The sequence below is a fragment of the Carcharodon carcharias genome, chromosome 12, assembly GCF_017639515.1.
Source record: "Carcharodon carcharias isolate sCarCar2 chromosome 12, sCarCar2.pri, whole genome shotgun sequence".
Classification (NCBI taxonomy): domain Eukaryota; kingdom Metazoa; phylum Chordata; class Chondrichthyes; order Lamniformes; family Lamnidae; genus Carcharodon; species Carcharodon carcharias.
Genome location: NC_054478.1, coordinates 120,358,696 through 120,381,139, shown reverse-complemented (window position 1 = coordinate 120,381,139; position 22,444 = coordinate 120,358,696). Strand labels below are relative to the sequence as shown.

Sequence of the window (22,444 nt, the reverse complement as noted above, 5' to 3'; positions counted from 1 at the left end):
TGATAGGGCTGCAACTTTTCATCCCTTCAGTCCCATCCAACTCCGATGGCATCCTGGCCTGCCACCAGGAGATCACTTTGATTGACCTAACATGTTTAAGCACAGGGGAAAGAGATGTTCTGATGTCAATAAAATACCAGCACTGGCTTGAAAGACGCCTTAATTAGAATAATTGGACCCCCACCTCTCTAATTGTGGAGAGCCAGAATGGCTTTGTAAAAGTAGATTGTGTTTAACTAAATCTAATTGAATGTTTTCATGAAGTAACAGAGAAGGCTGATGGAGGGAATGCAGTGGATGTTGTCTTTTTAGAAATGTTTTTGACAAAATACCACATAAAAGGCTGGTTAACAAAATTAAGGCTCTTGGAATAGGGTCAGTGTCAGCTTGGATAAAACATTGGCTTAAACAGTAGGTTATGGTAAATGGTTGTTTTTTAGATTGGAGGATGGTAAACAGATATTCCCCAAGGGTCAGTGCTAGGACCATTGCTATTTTGATATATATAAATGACTTGGATCTTGAAGTACAGGGTAAAGTTTCAAATTTGCTGTGATACCAAACTTGGAAATGTGGCAATCAGTGAGGATGATGCTAATTAACTGCAACTGGGCATAGAGAGTTGCAGTTGCAGATGGAATTTAGTAGAGAAGTGTGAGGTGATGCATTTTGGCTGAAGGGGTCGGGAGAGGCAATACAGACTTAATTGCACAGTTCTAAAGAGTGTGCAGGAAGAGAGGGACCTGTAGATGCATGTGCCTTGATCTTTGAAGGAGGCAGGACATATTGAGAGAATCATTAGCAAAGCTTATGGGATCTTGGGCTTCATAACTTCCTTACGTTTGTATTCAATTTATGCTGAACCTTCATAAAGCTTTGGTTAGGCCACAATTGGAGTATTGTGTTCAGTTATGGTTACTGTTCTTTAGGAAGGATGTGAATGTTCTTGAGAGAGTGCAGAGGAGATTTACCAGAATGATCCCAGGGATGAAGGATTTTAGCTACAAGGTTGGGCTGGAGAAGTTGGGGTTGTCCTCCTTGGAGCAAAGGTGGTTGAGGGGACATTTGATGGAGGTAGACAAGATTGTGGCAGGTTTAGATGAAGGAAACAAAGATGAACTGCTTCAATTTGCTGATGATACAAGGTCTGGGGACACAGGTTTAAGGCTCTGAGAGATCCATAGGGATGTGAAGAAGAACTTTTTTATGCAGCGAGTGGAAATGACCTGGAACTCGCTGTCCACAGGGGTGGGGGAAACAGAGACTATGAATGATTTCAAAAGGAAATTGGATAGGGACTTGCTGGACTATGGGGATAAATGAGGGAGTCGGATAGACCAGATTGTTCTACAGCAAGTTGGCATGAACTCAAAGGACTAAATGACCCCCTTAAGTGTCATAATAATGACTCTATAATCCTGCCAGAGATACTGCTTATGTCTTGAACCATCTGAAATATTAAACTGAGGCTCTGCCTCCCCCCTCGGGTGTACATATAAGATCCCATAATACATTATTTTGATGAAGAGCAGGCAAGTCATGCCTGGTGTCCTGGCCAATATTTAACCATCAATCAACATTTCCAAAACAGATGCTCATTATCACATTTGTGCTTGTCGAAACTTGCTGTGCACAATTTGGTTGCTGCACTTCCTATATTACAACAGTGACTGCACTTCAAAAATACTTAATTGGCTGTAAAGCAGAGCAGACGCCCTGAGGTTATGAAAGGTACTATGTAAATACAAGTCTGCCTGTCTTCCTTATGTGTAATGCTAAGTGAGGTCAATTACTGAGGACTGTGTAATTCTATCATCTACATCTCTTCTGCACAGTAAGGCCCTGAAGCCCAATGTTCATCCATATGTTTTCAGGGACATGGTGTTTTGCATTCCTGTTTTGGGTGATGGTTTCATTTACACTAAGTGTGTTATTCTTCTCTTACAGCGATTTGAAAGAATGGTTTGTGGAGGTTGGTGCCTCAGGAGCAGCTACAGTTTTTGTGCCTTGCTGTTGGCTGACCATGGATGGCTGATTACCCTGTTTGTTTCTGCCCCTGCCAGGTGCTGGCTCATGCGATCACTGAGCACGTGGAAGATGCAGGTGTTCATTCCGGAGACGCAACATTGATTCTCCCAACACAGACCATCAGCCAAGGAGCCTTGGAGAAGGTAGGGAGCAGCCCAATGTCACAGAATCATACAGCACAGAAAGAGACCATTCAGCCTATCATATCTGTGCTAGCTGGTTGAAAGAATTATACAATCAGTCCAGTCCCCAGCTCTTTCCCCACTGTCCTGTAAATTTCTTCATTTTTAAGTGTTTATCTGCCCCCATTTTGATGGGTACAATTGAATTTGTTCCCCTTAGTCTTTCAGACAGTGCATTCTAAAATATAACAACTCACTGCAAAAACAGATTCCTCATCTTTTGCCTCGCTGTTTTGCTAATTATTTTAAATCTTGTCTTTTGTTTACTGATCACCCTGTCAGTGGAAACAGTTTCTTCTATTCGGTCTTCGAAGTCCTGGATGGTTTGGATAGATCCTTATTAAATGTCCTCTTAACCTTCTCTGCTCAGAGTAGAATAATCCAAGCTTCCTTACTCTCTCCAGGTAATTGAATCCACTCCTCAGTGTTGTCAGCTATATTAATTGAACACTGCATTCTTGCTGTTGTCACTGAAAGGTTACATAGGAACAGGAGTAGACCATTCAGCCCCTCGAATCTGGTCCTTAACTATATTATCCATCTTAGCTCCATGTCCTTTGATAGCTTTACAAACACAACCTGGAAAGTTTAAATTGCACCAACATGCACAGCTTTTTGGGTTAGAGAGTTCCAGATTGCCATTACTTTTACTTCATGATTTCACTCCTGAATGGCCGAGCTCTAATTTTAAGATTGTGCCTCCTTGTTTTGGATTCCCCCAGAGGAATTAGTTCCTCTGTATCTACCCCATTGAATTTATTTATCACTTTGATCACCACTCAAACTTCTAAATTTAAGCTTCTCCCTCCGTCATCAGCATCCTTACACTAAATGACCTTACACAAGCCTGAGCTGCTGAAGCTGTTGTCGGACCAGGTGCACCATTGCTGCATCCTCCTGCAGTTGTGTCTCTGTGATACACAAAGGAGTTTTCACAAAAGATCAGTCCCAATTATAGCTGGTGCAAGATGCTCCCTTATTGTCAGGTGGAAATGCTAATTAGCGCTCTTCCAGACGCCAACTTCATTCTGTCCTGGAATTAAATAGACAGTTTAAAGTATAACCATACTTTAGGGAAATTCCTCCCTATGTGGCCCGGAGGCGAGGGGTCGGATTTTCATAGATTCAGCAAGACTCCATGAACCTTTAAATATGGCTGGTGGGACCCTGTCCCCATTTCCAACAGACCTAATTCTTGCCAGTAGGGGAAAGGGGTAGGGTGTGATCCATGCAGTATGGGAGTCACAAATTGATGGAGGAGGCATGAACACTTTTGAAAATTGAGCTTTTGAATGAGAAACTTAAGTCCCATGTTAGTGTTCTGGAATTAAACAAAGGTAACTACACAGGTATGAGGGCAGAAAGACTACAAGGTAGGACAGTTGATGAACAGTGGCAGATATTTAAGGAGATATTCAATTCCTCCCAAGTAAAATATATTCCAAAGAGGAAGAAATATGGTAAGGGGGAGGAAAGCATCCATGGCTAAGCAAGGAAGATAAAGATAACATAAAGGCAAAAACTAAGGCTTACCAAATTGCAAAGGTCAGTGGCAGGCTGGAAGATTGGGAAACTTTTAAAGATCAACAAAAAGTTACTAAAAAAAATAATAAAAAGAGCTAAGGTAAATTATGAAAGAAAACTAGCTCAAAATGTAAAAACTGATAGCAAAAGCTTCTGCAAGTTTATAAAAGGAAAGAGAGTAGCTAAAGTGAATAAAAGCAAAAAACTGCGGATGCTGGAAATCCAAAACAAAAATAAAAATACCTGGAAAAACTCAGTAGGTCTGGCAGCATCTGCGGAGAGGAACACAGTTAATGTTTCGAGTCCATATGACTCTTCAACAGAACTAAGTAAAAATAGAAAAGAGGTGAAATATAAGCTGGTTTAAGTTGGGAGGGGGTTGGGGTGGTCCAGGTAGAGCTGGATAAAGGACCAGTGATAGGTGGAGACAGCCAAAAGATGTCATAGACAAAAGGACAAAGAGTTGTTGAAAGTGGTGATGTTATCTAAGGAATGTGCTAATTAAGGGTAGAAAGCAGGACTAGCAAGGCCCTAGTGGGGGTGGGGTGGGGTGAAGGGAAAGGATCAAAATAGGCTAAAAGGTAGAGATAAAACAATGGATGGAAATACATTTAAAAATAAAGGAAATAGGTGGGAAAAGAAAAATCCCAGGGAAGTGGCAGGGGAGATAGTGGATGCATTGGCTATAATATTCCAAAATTCCCTTGATTCTCGAAAGGTTCCAGTGGATTGGAAAAATGCTAATGTAACCCCCTTATTCAAAAAGGGGGGGAGGCAGTGCCGCAAGGTTTGGTCCTTGGACCCCAACTATTTACAATCTATATTAATGACTTGGATTCAGGGATAGAAGGTACTGTAGCTAAATTTGCAGATGACACCAAAATAGTTGGGAAAGTAAATTGCAATGAAGAAATAAGAAATTTACAAATGGATATGGACAGGTTAGGTGAATGGGCCAAAATTTGGCAGATGGAGTTTAACGTGGATAATTGTGAGGTTATCCATTTTGGTCGGAAGAATAAAAAGCCGACTTATTATTTAAATGGAGACAAACTTCAGAATGCTTCAATGCAGAGAGATCTGGGTGTCCTCATGCATGAATTGCTGAAAGCTAGTATGCAGGTACAACAGGTAATAAGGAAGGCAAATGGAATTTTGGCATTTATTGCTAGAGGAATAGAGTATAAAAATAGGTAAGTATTGTTGCAACTGTTCAAGGCATTGGTGAGACTGCACATGGGGTGCGGTGCACAGTTTTGGTCCCCTTACTTGAGGAAGTTTGTAGTTGGACTGGAGGCAGTTCAGAGGAGGTTCACTAGATTGATTCCAGAGATGCAGCGCATGTCTTATGAGGAGAGATTGAGCAATTTAGGTCTATACTCGCTTGAGTTTAGAAGGATGAGAGGAGATCTAATTGAGGTGTATAAGATGCTAAAGGGGATAGACAAAGTAGACATGGAGCGGATGTTTCCTCTTGTAGGGCATTCTAGAACGAGAGGCCATAGTCTTAGGCTAAGGGGTGGTAGATTTAAATCAGAGATGAGGAGGAATTACTTTTCTCAAAGGGTCGTGAATCTTTGCAATGGATGCCGGGACGCTGAATAAATTTAAGGAAGAAATAGATTTTTAATTAGTAATGGGTTAAAAGCTTTGGGGAGAGGGTGGGAAATTGGAGTTGAGGCTGAAATGAGATCAGCCAAGATTGTATTGAATGGCGGGGCAGGCTCGAGGGGCTGAATTGCCTACTCCTGCTCCTAGTTCTTATGTTCTTATGAAAGGTGGATAAGGTCGGTATGTCAGATCTGAGGTTTTTTTTAAATCCCCTGCTCTTTAACTTAAAAAAACACACTGCTGTAAGAGTTTTAAAAAATCCTTTGCTGACTGCATTGATTGGCAGGCCATTTGCTGCAGGTAGAAGAAAAAAAACAGTTGTATCTGGTTGTGTCGTTTCAATAGAGGTTTTTTGTTGACCTTTCTCCAAGAGCTAGTATTATGCCATTCTGAATGCTTGGCTGAGTTTCAAAATCTACAAATATCTTAGCAGGGGGTCCTGTGTTCATAGTTGCATTAACAGTTTAAAGAGGCTATTAAAGGATTTTGAGGTCTTTGAGGTTTGAATAGAAGTTTGTTTTTATAAGAGATTATCCACTTGGGGAGATGTGAAATATTTGAATAGATTTCTTGATTGGGCGTGTTTTTTCAACATCAAGTATGTAGGAGTGGAATCTGTATTGGATTGTTATAATTTAATTTTTCACATCTCTGCATGTATCTTGAGGTCTACCCATGGTGGATACCGGGTGAGTGGCTATTGAAGTGACATGGCGGATATGAGGGTCCAAGGGCTGGTGGATGGGGGGCATAAGTTGACATTGAGTTGGCATGCAGGGTATATGGGGAGATGGGGTGGCTGGGGGAGTGAGGACTGTGAAGGGTGAGGGCTAGATGGCCTAAAAGCTTGTGGAACAACTGGCACAAAGTCCCAGAGAACCCAGACGGGCCCTTTAAACAGCCTATCTCAACAGTCACCTGTCCTTGTGGCCATCTATTCCCTGCTTCCAGGGTCAGCGGACCCAGCTCCATCCTATACCCACCCACACCAGAGTGAGCATCGTGCCATTCAGGCAAATCCAGTGAGTCAGGAAATTTCCCGACTTGAGCTATGTGCCTCAGTAGCAGAAACCTGACCTTAAAAGTCTATTCATCATCAACACAGCTGCTCTGGTCATTTTTTACAGGTGTGAACATTTTTCACCTTCTTCCCAGTATATCAATCTGGACCTTGCTGTCCCCACAGCAACGAAGCCACCCAAGCTTGCTATCAGGTGGAATTCAGAACAGCTCACATGACCCCTTCATGCCTCCATTTTTACCCTGAATTAAAGAGACAGTCCCAAAACATAACAATCTTATAAACATCGTATTTGTAATGTAATTGTTAATGCAATGGCAATCAATTTGCCTAGAAAGGGGACAGATTAAACTGTTCAATCTCATTTCTGTCCATCCTAAATTGGTGTGAGTGATTTAAAAGTGCCATTTTCTGCCTTTTTCTCTTATCCCTTAATCCACTTTTTCTAACTAATGCTGCATGATGCAAGATCCCTGCTCCAGCAAGATCTAACCCAGTGTTTCACAAAACAGACCTGAAATTCGTTGCCTTTATGACTTGAATTGTCTTGCATCTCCCAATCTCTTTGACAAATAAAATATCTCATTATAACCCCTCGGGGCAAATGCTCACTGCCTGAGCTCACACATGGTGAATGGTGGCTTGGTGGAGAGCAGTGTCAAGATGGGAAGAAAGTTGAAAAGGGAAAATAATAGAATGTGCAGATGGATGAATCTGGTACTGCAGCTCAGTACGGTGTCATTCCTAACCAATATAGATCATTTCCCCATCTAGTGCATCCCAGGAAGTGTTGAATTTCCATTAGTCACCTGGGAAATCTTCAGCCAATACCTGGGAAATCTCAATAATTACCCAGGAAATCTTGGGAATTCAGTAATTCCTTGGGAAATCTTGGGTGCTTATTAATTACCAGGAAATCCCTGGAACCTGGTAATTACTCTTTGTATTCTTTCTGTTTAAGGTGAAAATTGCAACCAGGAAGATATCCAGAGCGTTCGAGATTTCTGGCCCTTTCAATGTACAGTTTCTTGTGAAGGGAAATGACGTGAAGGTAAGCAACCTGCTGCAGCATGTTTAAAGTGTGTTCCCTGGTATTTATAAGGATGGTAAACCAGAGAAACACTGTTGCATTCCTCGTTTCTTTCATTTTTGATTGATTAGAATGTTTGTTTTAACTGCATCTCCAGCCAGTTATGTTATGCTTGTTGCTATGTGGAACTACCATGGCCCAGATCTTCCGGTCAGCCACAACGTTAGGCACGTTGCCACTGCTGCAAAGTTTTCTGCACATCGACAACACTGCCCATTTTCAGCTGGGACAGTCTATCCTGGCTAAAACAAAATGAGCCGGGACAGCCTCACCAGGGTAAATCCAGGGAATGCAGGAGAGTCGAAGGAAAGAGGGGACACACTTTCTTTTCATGGCATTATCTGCCCATTCTGCTAAGTTTCCAGAGGTCCAAATCTTTTCATGAATGAGTGTGGGTGAATGAGGGGCTGGGAGGGTGAATGAGGGGCTGGGAGGGTGAATGAGGGGCTGGGAGGGTGAATGAGGGGCTGGGAGGGTGAATGAGTGGATGGGAGGGTGAATGAGTGGCTGGGTGGATGGGTGGGTGGCTGGCTGAGGGAGTGAGTGGCTGGCTGAGGGAGTGGCTTTGTGAATGGGTGGGGGGGGCTGTGTGGGTGAGTGGGTGTGGTAAGCAAGATCAGTTAAGAATGGGTAATAAATGCTGCTTTTACCAGCAACGCTCACATCTCTAAAATGAATCAGGAAAAAAGATCTTGGTTCAGAAGATCAGGGAGCAGAATCAATATAGGTGGAGATTAGAAATAACAGGTGTCAAAAATCTCTAATAGGAGGAATTCATAGGCTCTTTCATAGTTATGCTATTGGACAGAACATTAAGTAAGAATTAATCAGAATTAATAACTTTTTATTCGTTAATGGGATGTGGGCGTTACTGGCTAGGCCAGCATTTATTGCCCATCCCTAATTGCTCTTGAGAAGGTTGTGATAAGCTGCCTTCTTGAACTGATGCAGTCCATGTGGTGTAGATACACCACCGTGCTTTTAGGAAGGGAGTTCCAGGATTTTGACCTAACAACAGTGAAGGAACGACGATATATTTCCAAGTCAGGATGGTGAGTGTCTTGGAGGGGAGCTTCCAGGTGGTGGAGTTCCCATCTATCTGCTGCCCTTGATCGTGAGATGGTAGTGGTCGTGGGTTTGGAAGGTGCTGTCGAAGGAGCCTTGGTGAGTTCCTGCATTGCATCTTGTAGATGGCATACTGCTGCCATTGTGCGTCAGTGGTGGAGAGAGTGAATATTTGTGGATATGGTGCCAATCAAGCAGGCTGCTTTGCCCTGGACGGTGCCAAGCTTCTTGAGTGTTGTAGGAGCTGCACTCATCCAGGCAAGTGGGGAGTATTCCATCACACTCCTGACTTGTGCCTTGTAGATGGCTTTGGGGAGTCAGGAAGTGAGTTGGTCGTCGCAGGATTCCTAATCCCTGACCTGTTCTTGTAGCCACAGTGTTTGTATGACTGGCCCAGTTCAGTTTCTGTTCAACGGTAACCCGTCTGGATGTTGATAATTGTGGGGTCTTTACTCTTCACTTTTAGAAACCAGCAAAGGATGACCAAAAGGTTGATAAAAAGGGGGAAAATAGAATATCAGTGTACTTAGCCAGGAACAAAAAAAGTAGATTGCCTGATCTTTTACAAATGTATATAAAAAGGAAGAAAGTAGCTAAATTAAACATTTGTTTCTAGGGCAAGAGAAATTATTGTGGGGAATGAAGATAATGGCAGATGTATTGAAGAAATATTTTATGTCTTCTCACAGTGGAAGACATAAATTACATGCCATAAAAAAAGGGTAACCAATGTGTTTCTAAGCAGTGAGAAATATCAGCAGGGGAAAGATATAAGGGACTGAAAGCTGGCAAATGACCAGCATCTGATGGCCGACACCTGAGGGTTATGAAAGAGGTTGCTGCAGAGATATTGAGATATCTGTTAAGATTTTACAAAATTTCTTCGCTTCTAAAATGGCCCTCATGAATTGGAAGTTAACAAATCTAACAGCCCTATTGAAAACCTGAGGGAGAGAGTAAAAGGGAAATATAGCCAGTTAGCTTGACATCAGTCATAGGGAAAATGCTGGAATCTATTATTAAGGAAGTCTTAACAATATACTTAGAAAATCATAATATGATCAGACAGAGTCAGGATTTAACTAGTAGGTAGAAAAAATGGAGCCAGGAGATGTAGTACACTTGGATTTCCAAAAGGCATTTGGTAATATGCCATACAAAAGACAGGATAAGGGTTCTTGGATTTTGGCGGGGGTGGTGCATGGGTGGTCATATATTAGAATGGTTGGATGGTTGGTTAATGGACAGGAAACAGGATACAGATCAATGGGGATTTTCAAGTTGGCAGGGTGTGACTAGTGGAGTGCTGCAAGGATCAATGCTGGGGCCTCAGCTGTTTACAATCTATACAAATGACTTGAATAAAGAGGCCAAGAGTAATGTAATAAAGTTTGCTGATCACACTAAGCTAGGTGGGACTGTAAGCTGTAACTCTTTCGAGTATAAACACGTTTCCATCTGTTTCAGATGAAGTTACATTGTTTGCCATTGTGAGATTTGAACTCTTGATACTCTTTTGAGTAAACCTGTTTCTATCTGTTTCAGATGAAGTTACATTGTTTCATAGTTTGCCATTGTGAGATTTGAACTCTTGATCTTGGGGTTACAAACCCAGTACCATAACCACTTGGCTATTTAGGCCAAGCCTGAGACTTGGGTGTACCCATACAAGGAACACAAAACAAGCAACTAGGAAGACAAATGGCAATAGTCACTGGACTGATCCTGAGGCCAAGTCACTGACACTGTCAGGTGTCTGTTCACCACACACAATAGGGTTGCAACCCCACATTTGACCCTGAGATTGGGGTCCCAGCCCAAAGGGCTAAATCCTGCCCGCGGTTGCAAGGTTGGAAAATAACTATCGGAGAACTTAACATTTGAAAAGACTCTGGGCGGAATCATCCCAGATTTACACTAAGTGCAGTAGTGGGCAGGAAAGAAGATGTTTTATCTGCCGGTCACAATGGCTGGTTTTCATCCCTATTCCCGGCCTCATTAATAATTCGTTCCTGGGAAACACACCAGATCACTGGTGAGGTGACCTCTGATTTGCCCGCCCTGCTGTCACCTCAGGTCTTCGGTAATCCAAGCGCCATATTTAAAGGGCGCCCTGCACAGAGCTAGCACTCTCTAAGGGTCGGAAGTTGTTGCAAAGTCATGGCTGCTAAAGGGAGGAAACATGCTGCCCCCAAATTTAGCGATGTCTCCCTCGAACACAATGGACGCAGTGGAGGCCTGCCGTGAAGCCTCTACCCCCGCTCTGGGTGAAGACCAGCAACTAAGGTCACCAATCCAGTGTGGGAGGTGGTGGCAGTGGTCGTTAGCGCCAACGCCTTGCAAAAGAGGACAGCCATCAACTGCAAATGGAGGTAAATGATCTCCGTTTCTCCAGGGTAAGTCACTCTTCTCATCACTCTCAACTCACATACTCACAACTCCATCATACATCCACAGGGATCTCACTCACTGTCAGTTCAAGGGACATCACTATTCATCTGCCCTGCGGATTGTGTCCTCATCCAGTCCATGGCACCACTCAGCACCCACACATGCCAGGCATCCTTCTCACCTGGCCTGGCAGGCATCCTGCTTAGACTCTCTCCATCTGTTTTCATGCAGGATAAGCTGGCACACAACAAAAGAGAGAGGTCGCAGAACCGTGGAGGAATGCCTGAATTCAGGGTCCTCGTGCACTTTGAAAATAGAGTCATTCAGCTGGCCGCTGACGATCTGGACCATTCCTGTGCTGACAGTGAGGTTGGCAGTGCTCAACCAAGTGAGGATCCAGTAGTGCAACATACATTAGACAACTAAGCTGTGAGTCAGGTCTCTTGTTCCGCAGTCTCCTGCCATGCTTTGATTATCTTTCCTTGCTTTTGCAGCCACATCTGGGAAGCAGCTGAGGGGGGGTCCACCATCCAGGCCCTTGACTCAAGCCCTGAAGACACCTCGGAAGAAGAATTTGGTGACACCCTCAATAAAGACCCATCAGAGCGCTCACCCACACCCTCCACCAGCGCAGAAACACACACCTAGTTCTAGAGTGGCCTCAGGATTACAATCTGGTGAGCTCATTGCAGTTTCTGATCCACAGCAGGTGGTGGCAGGGACCTCCCTGGTGTCCGGCACTCACAGGACTGCTGGACGCCAGAAATCTGCTGAGTCCTAGTCAGATGAGGAGCCCCTGGACTTGGTCATACCTCAATTACTGGAGCTGCAAAGGCAAGCTTGGGAACATCAGGAAGGGATGTCCACTGCACTCCTTAGATTGCAAGGCACGAAGGCGGATTCCATCCACCTTCAGTTTGAGGTGATAGCACTGCCATGTCAACTCATGAAGGTCAAGTTGTAGGTTGGCGGCCGCCATAGGGACCTTGGCCCTGGACATTGGTCTTGCACTGGTGCGCGGGCTGAACTCCATTGTCGACTCCACAGTTGGCCTCCAACACTGTCAACGTGAGAGGGGTGCAGGGCAGCTCGATCTCACTCAAGCTTCCCCTTTTCCTCAAGGAGTCAGCCAGAGGCCCTCGGGCACCAAAGGGAGGAGTATCAACGGGTGCACTTCCCGGGGCCATCCACCCAGGTGACTCTGGGAGTGTCCGGCCCATCTGAATCCCCTCTTCCTGTGACCCCAGCAGCTCCAGCTCCACAGGCCGAGGAGGGTGCCACTGCCACATAGCAGGATCCCGAAAGCAGGCCAGGACCCTCCAGTTTCTGCCCTCCAGAGGACGCCTGCCAAGGTCATCACAGTCAGCAGGTTTCCTCCACCTCCGCTGTGGTTGCCCAGGGAGCACCAAGACATAGCGGCAGGGTTAGGAAGGTTAAGAAGATGTAGTTACACAGCCTGGGCACTTGTACATAATGTTCACCATTGTAAACAAACTCTCAAGAATGTCTCCCTGTCAATGGCTCCTTGTTCTGATAAGCAGTGTTTGTGTCACTCAGATGTGAGACCTTGGTTCCTACACAGGATAAAGGTAGGTGTCTCAGTCTAGAGCCTCTTCCCTGTGCTGTGTGTAACCTTCAGACCAAATTGATGGTCCGGCTTCACACTCACTGGACACATTAGTGATGACTGCATCTTGGTGGTGCTTGTCACTGCTGCCAGAATGTTGTTGGGCAGGTGTCACGGAGTTACGTCATTCTCTCTGTGTGCTCTCAGCACCTTTAAGGTGGGGCTGGCCCCCATCTCTTCACCATCTGTGACCAGTGATGCTGTGCTCCTGAAGGGGACAGGTGCTGAAGACTGACAAAGGATCAGGTACATTTAAAGTTTCACGCTGCGTCTCCATGATACAACCCTGATCACAGAGCGCAAACAAGCTGCCCTCAGCCAGGCAGGAGTCAGATGTTCACAGAGGCAATGTGAAGATCTATGGAGTGTCCTCACTGCATGTCATCATCGTCCTTCTTGAATCTAGCAACTGTTAGGGTCTCAGCTGTGTCTCCATGATAGGAGCCTGAGCACTGAGGGTATATGTGCTGCCATCAGCCACACAGGAGTCAAACATTCACAGATGCAAGGTGAGGATGTCAGGACTGTTCTTACTGCATCTCCTCTTCATGCTCCATGAATCTTGCCTCCCTAGCGTGCCTACCTCATCTGGCCAGTGCGATGGCCCCAACACTGGCATCCTCACCTTTGAAGACCTCATTGCCTTCACCCCTTTCGATGTTCTCCTCATCTGAGGAGACGTGCAGTTCCTCCTCAGCTAAGTCCTCCCCCCATTGCAGTGCCAGGTTGTGGAGCGTGCAGCAAGCTACAATGATGCATGACAGAAGGAAATGGTGGAAGAAATAAACAAATATTTTGCTTCTGTGTTCACTATTGAGGATACAAAAAACATTCCAGTAATAGCTGCAAATCAGGAGGTGAATGGGAGAAAGGAACTTGGTGAAATTGAAATCACTAGGGAAATGGTACTGAGTAAATTAATGGAGCTTTGGGCTGGCAAGTCTCCGGGTCTTGATGGACTACAGCCTAGGGTCTTAAAAGAGGTGGCTAATGAGGTAGTCGATGTGTTGGTGTTAATTTTCCAAAATTCGCTAGATTCTGGAAAGGTTCCATCAGATTGGAAAGTAGCAAACATAAGCCCTCTGTTCAAGAATGGAGAGAGGCAGAAAACAGGAAACTATAGGCCAGTTAACTTGACATCTGTCATGGGAAGCTATTATGATTGATCATTAAGGAGGTTATAGCTGGGCTCTTAGAAGAGCTCAAAGCAATCAGAAAGAGTCAGCATGGTTTTGTGAAAGGAAAATCATGTTTAACCAATTTAATAGAGTTTTTTGAAGGAGTAACATGCGCAGTGGATAAAGGGGAGCCTGTAGATGTACTGTACTTGGATTTCCAGAAGGCATTTGATAAGGTGCCACATCAACAATTATTACAGAAAATAAAAGCGCACGGTGTAGGGGTTAACATATTAGCATAGATAGAAGATTGGCTGGCTGGCAAAATGCAGAGAGTATGCATAAATGGGTCTTTTTCTGATTGCAGGATGTGACGAGAGGAGTCCCACAGGGGTCTGTAAGACCATAAGACATAGGAGCAGAAATTAAACCATTCGGCCCATCGAATCTGCTCCGCCATTCAGTTATGGCTGATAAGTTTCTCAACCCCATCTCCCGCTTTCTCCCCGTAACCTTTGATCCCCTTACCAATCAAGAACCTATCTATCTCGGTCTTAAATACACTCAATGATCTGGCCTCCACAGCCTTCTGTGGCAATGAATTCCATAGATTCACCACTCTATGGGTAAAGAAGTTTCTCCTCATCTTTGTTCTAAAAGGTCTTCCCTTTACTTTGAGGCTGTGCCCTCAGGTCCTAGTCTCTCCTACTAATGGAAACATCTTCCCCACATCCACTCTATCCAGGCCTTTCAGTATTCTGTAAGTTTCATTCAGATCCCCCCTCATCCTTCTAAACTCCATCGAGTATAGACCCAGAATCCTCAAACGTTCCTCATATGTTAAGCCTTTCATTCCTGGGATCATTCTCGTAAACCACCTCTGGATCCTCTCCAGGGCCAGCACATCCTTCCTGAGACACGGGGCCCAAAATTGCTCACAATATTCTAAATGTGGTCTGACCAGAGCCTTATAAAGCCTCAGCAGCACATCCCTGCTTTTATACTCTAGTCCTCTTGAAATAAATGCCAAAATTGCATTTGCCTTCCTAACTACCGACTCAACCTGCTAACTTGCACCTTAAGAGAATCCTGGACAAGAACTCCCAAATCCATTTGCACTCCAGATTTCTGAATTCTCTCCCCATTTAGAAAATAGTCTATGCCTCTATTCTTCTTACCAAAGTGCATGACCTCACACTTCCCCACATTGTATTCCATCTGCCACTTCTTTGCCCATTCTCCTAACCTGTCCAAATCCTTCTGCAGCCTCCCCGCCTCTTCAATACTACCTGTCCCTCCACCTACTGGAGCATCAACTTTTTATGATTTACATCAATGACTTAGATGAGGGGAGTGAAGACATGGTAGCTAAATTTGCAGATGAAACAAAGATGGGTAGGAAAGTATGTCATGAAGAGAACATAAGGAGGTTGCAGATGGATATAGATAGGTTGAGTGAGTGAGCAAAGATCTAGCAAATGGAGTTTAATGTGGGAAAATGTGAAGTTGTTCACTTTGGCAGGAAGAACAAAAAAGCAGGGTGTTACTTAAATGGAGAACGGTTGCATAATTCTGAGGTGCAGAGAGATCTGGTGTTCTAGTACGTGAGTCATTACAAAGTTAGTTTGCAGGTACAGCAAGTAATTAAGCAGGCTTATGGAATGCTATCCTTTATTACGAGAAGGATTGAACATAAAAGGAAGGATGTTATGCTTCAGTTATACAGGGCACTGGTGAGACTGCACCTTGAATACTGTGTGCAGTTTTGGTCTCCTTATTTAAGGAAGGATATAAATGCATTGGAGGCGGTTCAGAGGAGGTTTACCAGATTGATACCTGGAATGAGTGGGCTGCCTTAAGAGGAAAGGCTGGACAGGCAGGGCTTGTTTCCACTGGAGTTTAGATGAGTGAGGGGTGATTTGATTGAAGTATACAAGATCCTGAACGGCCCTGACAAGGTAGACATTGAAAGGATGTTTCCTTGTGTGGGTGAGTCCAGAACTAGGGGGCACTGTTTTAAAAATAGGGGTCGCCCTTTTAGGACAGAGATGAGGAGAATTTTTTTCTCTCAGAGGGTTGTGTGATCTTGGAACTCTCTGCCTCAGAAGGCAGTGGAGGCGGGGTCATTGAATACTTTTCAGGCAGAGATAGATAGATTCTTGTTAGGCAAGGGAATCAAAGGTTTTGGGGATAGATGGGAATGTGGAAATTGAAACACGAGATCAGCCATGATCTTATTGAATGGCAGAGGAAGCTCGAAGGGCCGAATGATCTACTCCTGTTCCTAGTTCTTATGTTCTTGCTTCCCGGCTTTCCTGATCCATGCAAAAAGTTCCATGCCTTTGCGAATATGGCGTCTGTGACCTCCTGGATACAATTGTGCATGCAGACTTGCAAGATCCCGCACAGGTCACCTGTAGAGCCCTAGAAGGAGCCACTGACATACAAATTGAGTGCCTCGGTCATTTTCATGGCCACTGGCAGTGGATGCCCTCTATGTCCCTGTGACACCAAATCCTGCAGCAAGTGGCATATGTGACCAACCATTTCCCTATTCATGTGCAGTCTTTGGCGACACTGGTTCTGTCATCTGCAGGAATGACGAGCACCATCTATAGACCCTGGGTCCAGCGAGAAGCCTATGAGTGATGGCTCTCTGTGGATCTTCAGCTGTGTGTGCAGCAGGCTCTGCCACCCCTTCCCTCTGCTGAGCCAGGCGCCTCTGATGTGCTTCTTCTCCTCTGGTATCTGTAATATAAATCACCAGGCTCCATGATCCTGATGTTTTTCTCCTGCAGAGAAAGAGAGAGACGTGTGGGTTAGTATATGTATCCGAAGAACTTGTCTCAGTTAAGCCTGAAGGCCCCTTCATGCATACAGGGGAATGCTGACTACCACTTGGTTAGCTAGTGTGTAGTACACTCATTGGCTGTCTGAAACCTGAACCTCCTCTGCCACTCTCCACTTGACTGGCGGCAGCTTCAGCCACTGACTAAATGCTATGATCTCAGCTCTGCACTGCTTGAACCATAATGGATACTGGTGCAAACCTGAATAAAGACATTGCAAGAGGCCATGAGCACATCCACCAGTGACCGAGCCTTGGCCATCTTTCGCAAGGGGATTCTTTCACTTGCCCAGTCAGCCAATTACTCTGCTGCCCCCTAAAACGCACATTAATTTGCAATCTGCGCAAAGGTCTGGAGTATTTGGTGGCACTTTCATGCCTTTATGTTGCCCGAGTGGGCAGAAAATCTTCAGAGGCTCAGCTCCAAGCATGCCAATGGAGCTACAGCTGAACGGTCCCAGCTGCGGAAGAATGCTCACTTTTGACAAGCGCGCGGCCACTTCCCTCACCACCCGGCATGTGTTTGTGTATTTACTTCTGTCTGTGCTGCCTTGCCCCCAACCTCCTGCAACCCACCGCCTCCCCACAGCCCTCGGCCTGACCCACACTAGAGTCCTTACCCCGGCACCGCACTGAAAGCCAGCCGGGAAACAGCGACTTCCCCGTGCACCCCCCCCCCCCCCCCCCCCCCCCCCCCCAGTGAATGTGTGGCCCCTTGTCCTTGATGTCCTACAGGTGATGTTCAGGTTGCCAGGTGCATGCCTTTTAGAGGCAGTTGTGAAGCACACTGATTGAAGTCATGCTGACGTGGGTGGTAAATTTGACGGGGGGAGATGATTCTGGCAAGCAGGACTTATAATGAGATGCTGAAGCGTTGACATGAGGTTCCGGACAAGCAGCAGTGGGAAACGTGGCCAGCCATTGACGAGTGGAGCGGATGATCGCAAACTGGTTTCACGATGGCGTAAAACTGATTTTTGGCCATCTCACCATATGGCTCTCCCCGCCACCTGCCATGCCACCCAATGCCAATAGGGCCAGAAAATTTCGGCCTCTGCTTTGACAGTAGATTGGAATTGAAATGGTTTTAAAATCACTTAATTGCATGTTGCACTGTGCGTCCTTGTGCTCACCAAACATAAGCACGTAGCTGTTTCTGTACTGACTATATCCTCCAAGTCTGTACTATAACAGAAGCTTGCATTTACATGGCACCTTTTAATGTATTAAAATGTCCCAACACATTTCACAAGAGCGCTGTAAGACAAACTTTGACACCGAGTTTCAGGAGGAAATATTAGGACAGCTGAGCTTTTAAGGGAAGTCTTTAAGGAACAAAGTGAGGTGGACAGGTGGGTGGGAATTTCAGGACTTATGGCAAGGCTGCTGAAGCCTCCTCTGTCGATGATGAAGCAATTAAAAGTCAGGATGAGCAAGAGACCGAAATTGGAGGAACACCAAGATCTCCCTCTAGGGCTATGATGCTGGAGGAGATTACAGAGAGAGGATGAAACAAGACCATGGACGGATTTTAAAAAATGGATGAGGATTTTAAAGTGGAGATGTTGCCAATCCTCGAGTCAGTTTAAGCACAGTGGGGTTGATGGGTGAGTGGGACTTGGTATGAGCTGTGATTGTGTAAGATGTGTATGAGAAGTGAAATTTTAAAGTGAAATTTAGCCTTTTATTTGTAGTATCATTTGCCTGTTAATTCACGTGTACTTTGCATTGATTCTGATAAGTTTTAAAGTAAAAGCTCCAAAAAAGTGTAATCTTGTTGGTAATTTTTTCATTTCTGGATTATTCAGTAAACTGGATTATTTTGGTTTATGGTTCCCCATGGGGTTTGTAACAACAGCAGAATTTTGGATGACTTCAAGTTTATTAAGAATTTAGGATAGGACTAGAACATGTCTGCCCAAGTTGATTTCAAGATTTTAAACAGAACAAAGGTATGGACAATTTCGATGGATTCGAAATGGACAAATCCTCATAGATGATACTTGTCCTAGAACCTTGAGAGAGACTAAAGATGAGATTTGTGTGATATTTATGAGGAACGCAGAGGTTCACTGATAAATATATAGTATAATTGCCTATAGCTTCCGGTGGGGTGGCAATCAGAGTCAAATTGCAACTCTGCTCGTAGTTACTTACCCTGAAATCCAGTTGCTCCAAATCTCAGCCGACCTTCCGACTCATGCTGGGTGAGATCTGTGTGGCTGTGGGTTCCTGAGGCCTACAGCCGAGGGCAGCTCAGTTACAGGCAAGTAAGCCCGCCCCCTTTTTTGGCTCTAGCTGCCGTAAACCAGGTAAGTTGAAAGGTCCAGCCAGGTTTAAAGGTCTTTGACAAGCCAGGGAGAAGGTTAGTGTATAAGGTAAGTAGGTAGGAGTTGGGTGGCGGGGGCGGGGGGGTGTGGGTTGGTGGGTTGGACCTTGGGTGAGGTGGGGGGAGAGTCGGCTCTGGCCTGAAAGGTGGGGGCTGGGGAGTTGGCTCAGGTTGGGGGGCTGGGGATAGTTGGGTTGGGCGGGAAGGTGAGGGTGAGGTGGATTGGGTGGGTGGGGTGAGAGGCTGTTGGGTTGGGTTGGGTAGGGCTGGTGAGGTGGGGGGGGAGTCAGATTAGGTTGTGGGGGTTGGGGGGAGTTACATCAGGTCTGGGAGAATGGTAGGGAGTCAGGTTGGGACTGAGGGGTGGTGGGGAGGGATGGAGTCTGGTTGGGTCTGTGGGGAGGGGATGTTGTGTTGAGAGTCGGGGGGGATCGGGGTTATCCTGTGGTGGTGGGGGGAGAAGTAGTCAGTGGGGTAGTGGGGGTGGGGGGGAAGTCCTGTTGGCGGGGGGAGTGGTGGGTGGGTGGGAGGAGCCCCATGGGGGTTTGGGGAGGTCCGTACAATAGCTACAGAGAAGCTAGCAGTGGATTGAATTCTTCTAACTTTTTCTGGGTAACTATTGCTGTAATACAGTCAGAACCATCTGAAGATTTAAAATGCATTTTTGGATTGTTCCCAGGCAATTGACGTGCAATCCTAACTTGGGAACTTCTTGAGAGGGAGGGGGTGCTCCCCAGTGCATCTTTGGGGCACCCTCCCCCTGCAGATACACTGCCCCGGAGTTTGGATGTTCCGGCCCAATATTTGCATGTCTTTCCTTGTCCACCAATCACTAGTTGGGAGATAAATGCAGATGAGGAAAGGCGTTCAGCCTATTTTAGTTTATCTAAGAAACATGCAGTTGCTCCTATCACAGCATCAATTGATTTCCTTGAGTTATTCCATGCTTTTTGTTTGCACCGGAGGTCTATTGGTAATGTAGTCCCATTAGTCTGTATTTCTCCCTGCAGGATTGCCAACTGTTGTAACTAATTCTGCTGTGCAACCATTCCATTATGACCAACCATGAATGCTTTCTTCCTAATTCTTTCTCTCATGGTTGTTAGGTGATTGAATGTAACCTCAGGGCATCCAGATCCTGCCCCTTTGTCTCAAAGACCATTGGAGTTGATCTCATCAATGTGGCCACGCGAGTAATGATTGGAGAGAGCATGGATGAGTCATCCCTACCATCACTGGAAAATCCCATCATACCTACTGAATATGTGGGCATCAAGGTACTGTTAACAATCCTTGGGATGGGCTGGGTAGAAGGGAGGTAACAACACTAGTCTATTAGCCTCTAATGGAGCATTCTACAGTTTTATTAATCTGGCTGGTGTTTAGGGCATGCAGATTTTAGGTGTTGCAAGGGTATTCCTGAGTTTTAGTTTTCAGTTTCCACCTCCTCATTCAGCTAGCCATCACAGTTGTACTGCAGACCCTGAGTACCACCAGACCTTGACCTCGAGTCCCTAATAATTCTAGTTTAGGATTCATTCCCTAAACCTCTTGGCCTTTCCACATCCCTCTCCTCTTTTAAGATTCTGCTACTTGACCAAGCTTTCAGTCATCTTCCAAAATCTCTTTGTGTATTTTTTTGTCTGATAACACTCCTGTGAAGCACCTTGGGATGCTTTCCTACATTAAAGGTGCTATAAATGTAATTTGTTGATATCCACACTGAAAGCAATTGGCAAGTTCTTTGTTTTCCAGCATTTCCAGAGTTTTTCCAACATTTTTTGTTTTTGTTTTTGTTTCAGATTTGCAGCATCCACAGAATTTTGCCTTTATCTTTGTTTCTAATCCTAGTGGCTTGACCAAACAAACATGGGCAATAAAGTTGGGATTCATCCTGTTCGGTTGCAGGCCCAGTTGTGATGCCAAGCGTTCCTTTAACTTGTTACAGTGTCTGCTTTATTTTGAGGTTTTCTCCCTCCAAATATTGCAAATGTTAAGTGTGGAGACATTTGAATAAATGAAAGGAGCAATAGTACAGACAGTGAGCCATGATACAAGAGCTGGGAAAGGTGATCAAAAGTTTTAAAGAGACAGAGCTGTTGAGGGATGATAAGAGGAAAATGTGTATATTTGTGTACTACCACCTCAGGGAATTTAATCCAAACCTTATTCTAAATAAAATTAAAATGGACTACATTTTTATGACAAAACAAGAGACTTGAGATGTCTCAGGTTATTGCACTAAATATGCGATCAGCTCTGGAAAAATGAATGTGGTGAGTTCTAGTCTTCAACTGCAGGGGGTGCTATAGCTCAATAATATAAAAAGCTTTAGCATCCGTGGTGTATAAGTTCCCATTAACAACTGATTTACAAGTCCATGAAATTAAACATATTTAAGCTTACTTTGGTCATTTGCAGGCTCCCATGTTTTCTTGGCCACGTCTGAGGGATGCAGACCCTATTCTACGCTGTGAGATGGCATCGACTGGAGAGGTACCAGCATTTCAATCTTCAGAGAGAAAACTTCCTTTTCCTCATTAACCTGAGAGCAATTACAAAAAACTCAACATTCCAAATGTTCCCTGCCTGCTGCCATCAGGACAGAACTAAAATCAAATATCGAAAGAGGATTTCATGAATTCATGGCATTCCACAAGGTTTCCAATGCTGTATCTTTTGAAGTACAGTCACTGTTATAGGAGAAACAGCAGCCAATCTGCGCACAGCAAAGTTTTTAGTGATGTTGATTGAGGGATAAATATTAGTCAAGACACTGGGGAGAACTCCCCGCTCTTCTTTGAAATAGTGCCTTGGGGGCTTTTCTGTTCAGCTGAGCAGGTGACAATGCCTTGGTTTAACATCTTATCCAAAGGACAGCTCCTCAGACAGTACAGCCCTCAATCAGTACTGCATTGGAGTTTCAGCCTAGATTTTGTGTACAAGCCTTTGGAGAGGGACTTGAACCCACAACTTTCTGACCCAAAGGCGAGAGTCCTACCACAGGCAATTTAATTTAAATATATAGAACTGTGTAGGTATTTAATGTTTTATATTGATCTAAATGATGGAATTGGTCTGTTTCTGTTTTGCAGGTTGCTTGCTTTGGGCCAAATATTTATTCTGCATTCCTGAAGGCGATACTGTCCACAGGCTTCAAATTACCTCAGAAAGGGATTCTCATTGGAATTCAGGTACACTATGGAAACTAGCATCAGCATCATCCACAGGGAGCCTTGTTCACATTGGTTGGCTATATAACCACACTCATATGATACCCCTGGGTTTGATTTTGGCCTCAGCTCTTGTGAGCATGCCTGGTCTCCCAACCTTCTGTGTCCAAGTGGAGCCAGCCTCCACTAGGCCATCTCCCAAGAAAGACATTGTGCTGTACACAATTGTTGATACAATGGCAAATGCACACACTGCCCACTTTTGTGCATTATGACATGAGCGCTCTGTTCAGAAGTAGCACAGAACTTTTACAAGCGATCTCTGAGAGATGCAAGAATATAATAATGAGGAGGAGGAGAAGGACATAAGATTTCTGGATCCTGCTCCACCATTCAATAAAATCATGGTTGATCTTCTACATAACTCCACTTTCCTG

The 22,444-nt window shown here is 44.8% G+C and overlaps 1 protein-coding gene across 2 annotated transcripts in view; it reads left to right on the top strand.

Annotated features, from left to right (window-relative positions):
* Positions 1-22,444, top strand: part of cps1 (carbamoyl-phosphate synthase 1, mitochondrial) — a 275,872-nt gene that overhangs the window by 159,318 nt on the left and 94,110 nt on the right. For both annotated transcript variants that reach the window (XM_041201760.1, XM_041201761.1), the window contains exons 30-34: positions 2,064-2,171; positions 7,328-7,417; positions 19,941-20,111; positions 21,256-21,330; positions 21,930-22,028. In XM_041201760.1, the coding sequence (XP_041057694.1) occupies positions 2,064-2,171; positions 7,328-7,417; positions 19,941-20,111; positions 21,256-21,330; positions 21,930-22,028 (543 nt within the window). The remainder of the gene's footprint in view (positions 1-2,063; positions 2,172-7,327; positions 7,418-19,940; positions 20,112-21,255; positions 21,331-21,929; positions 22,029-22,444) is intronic.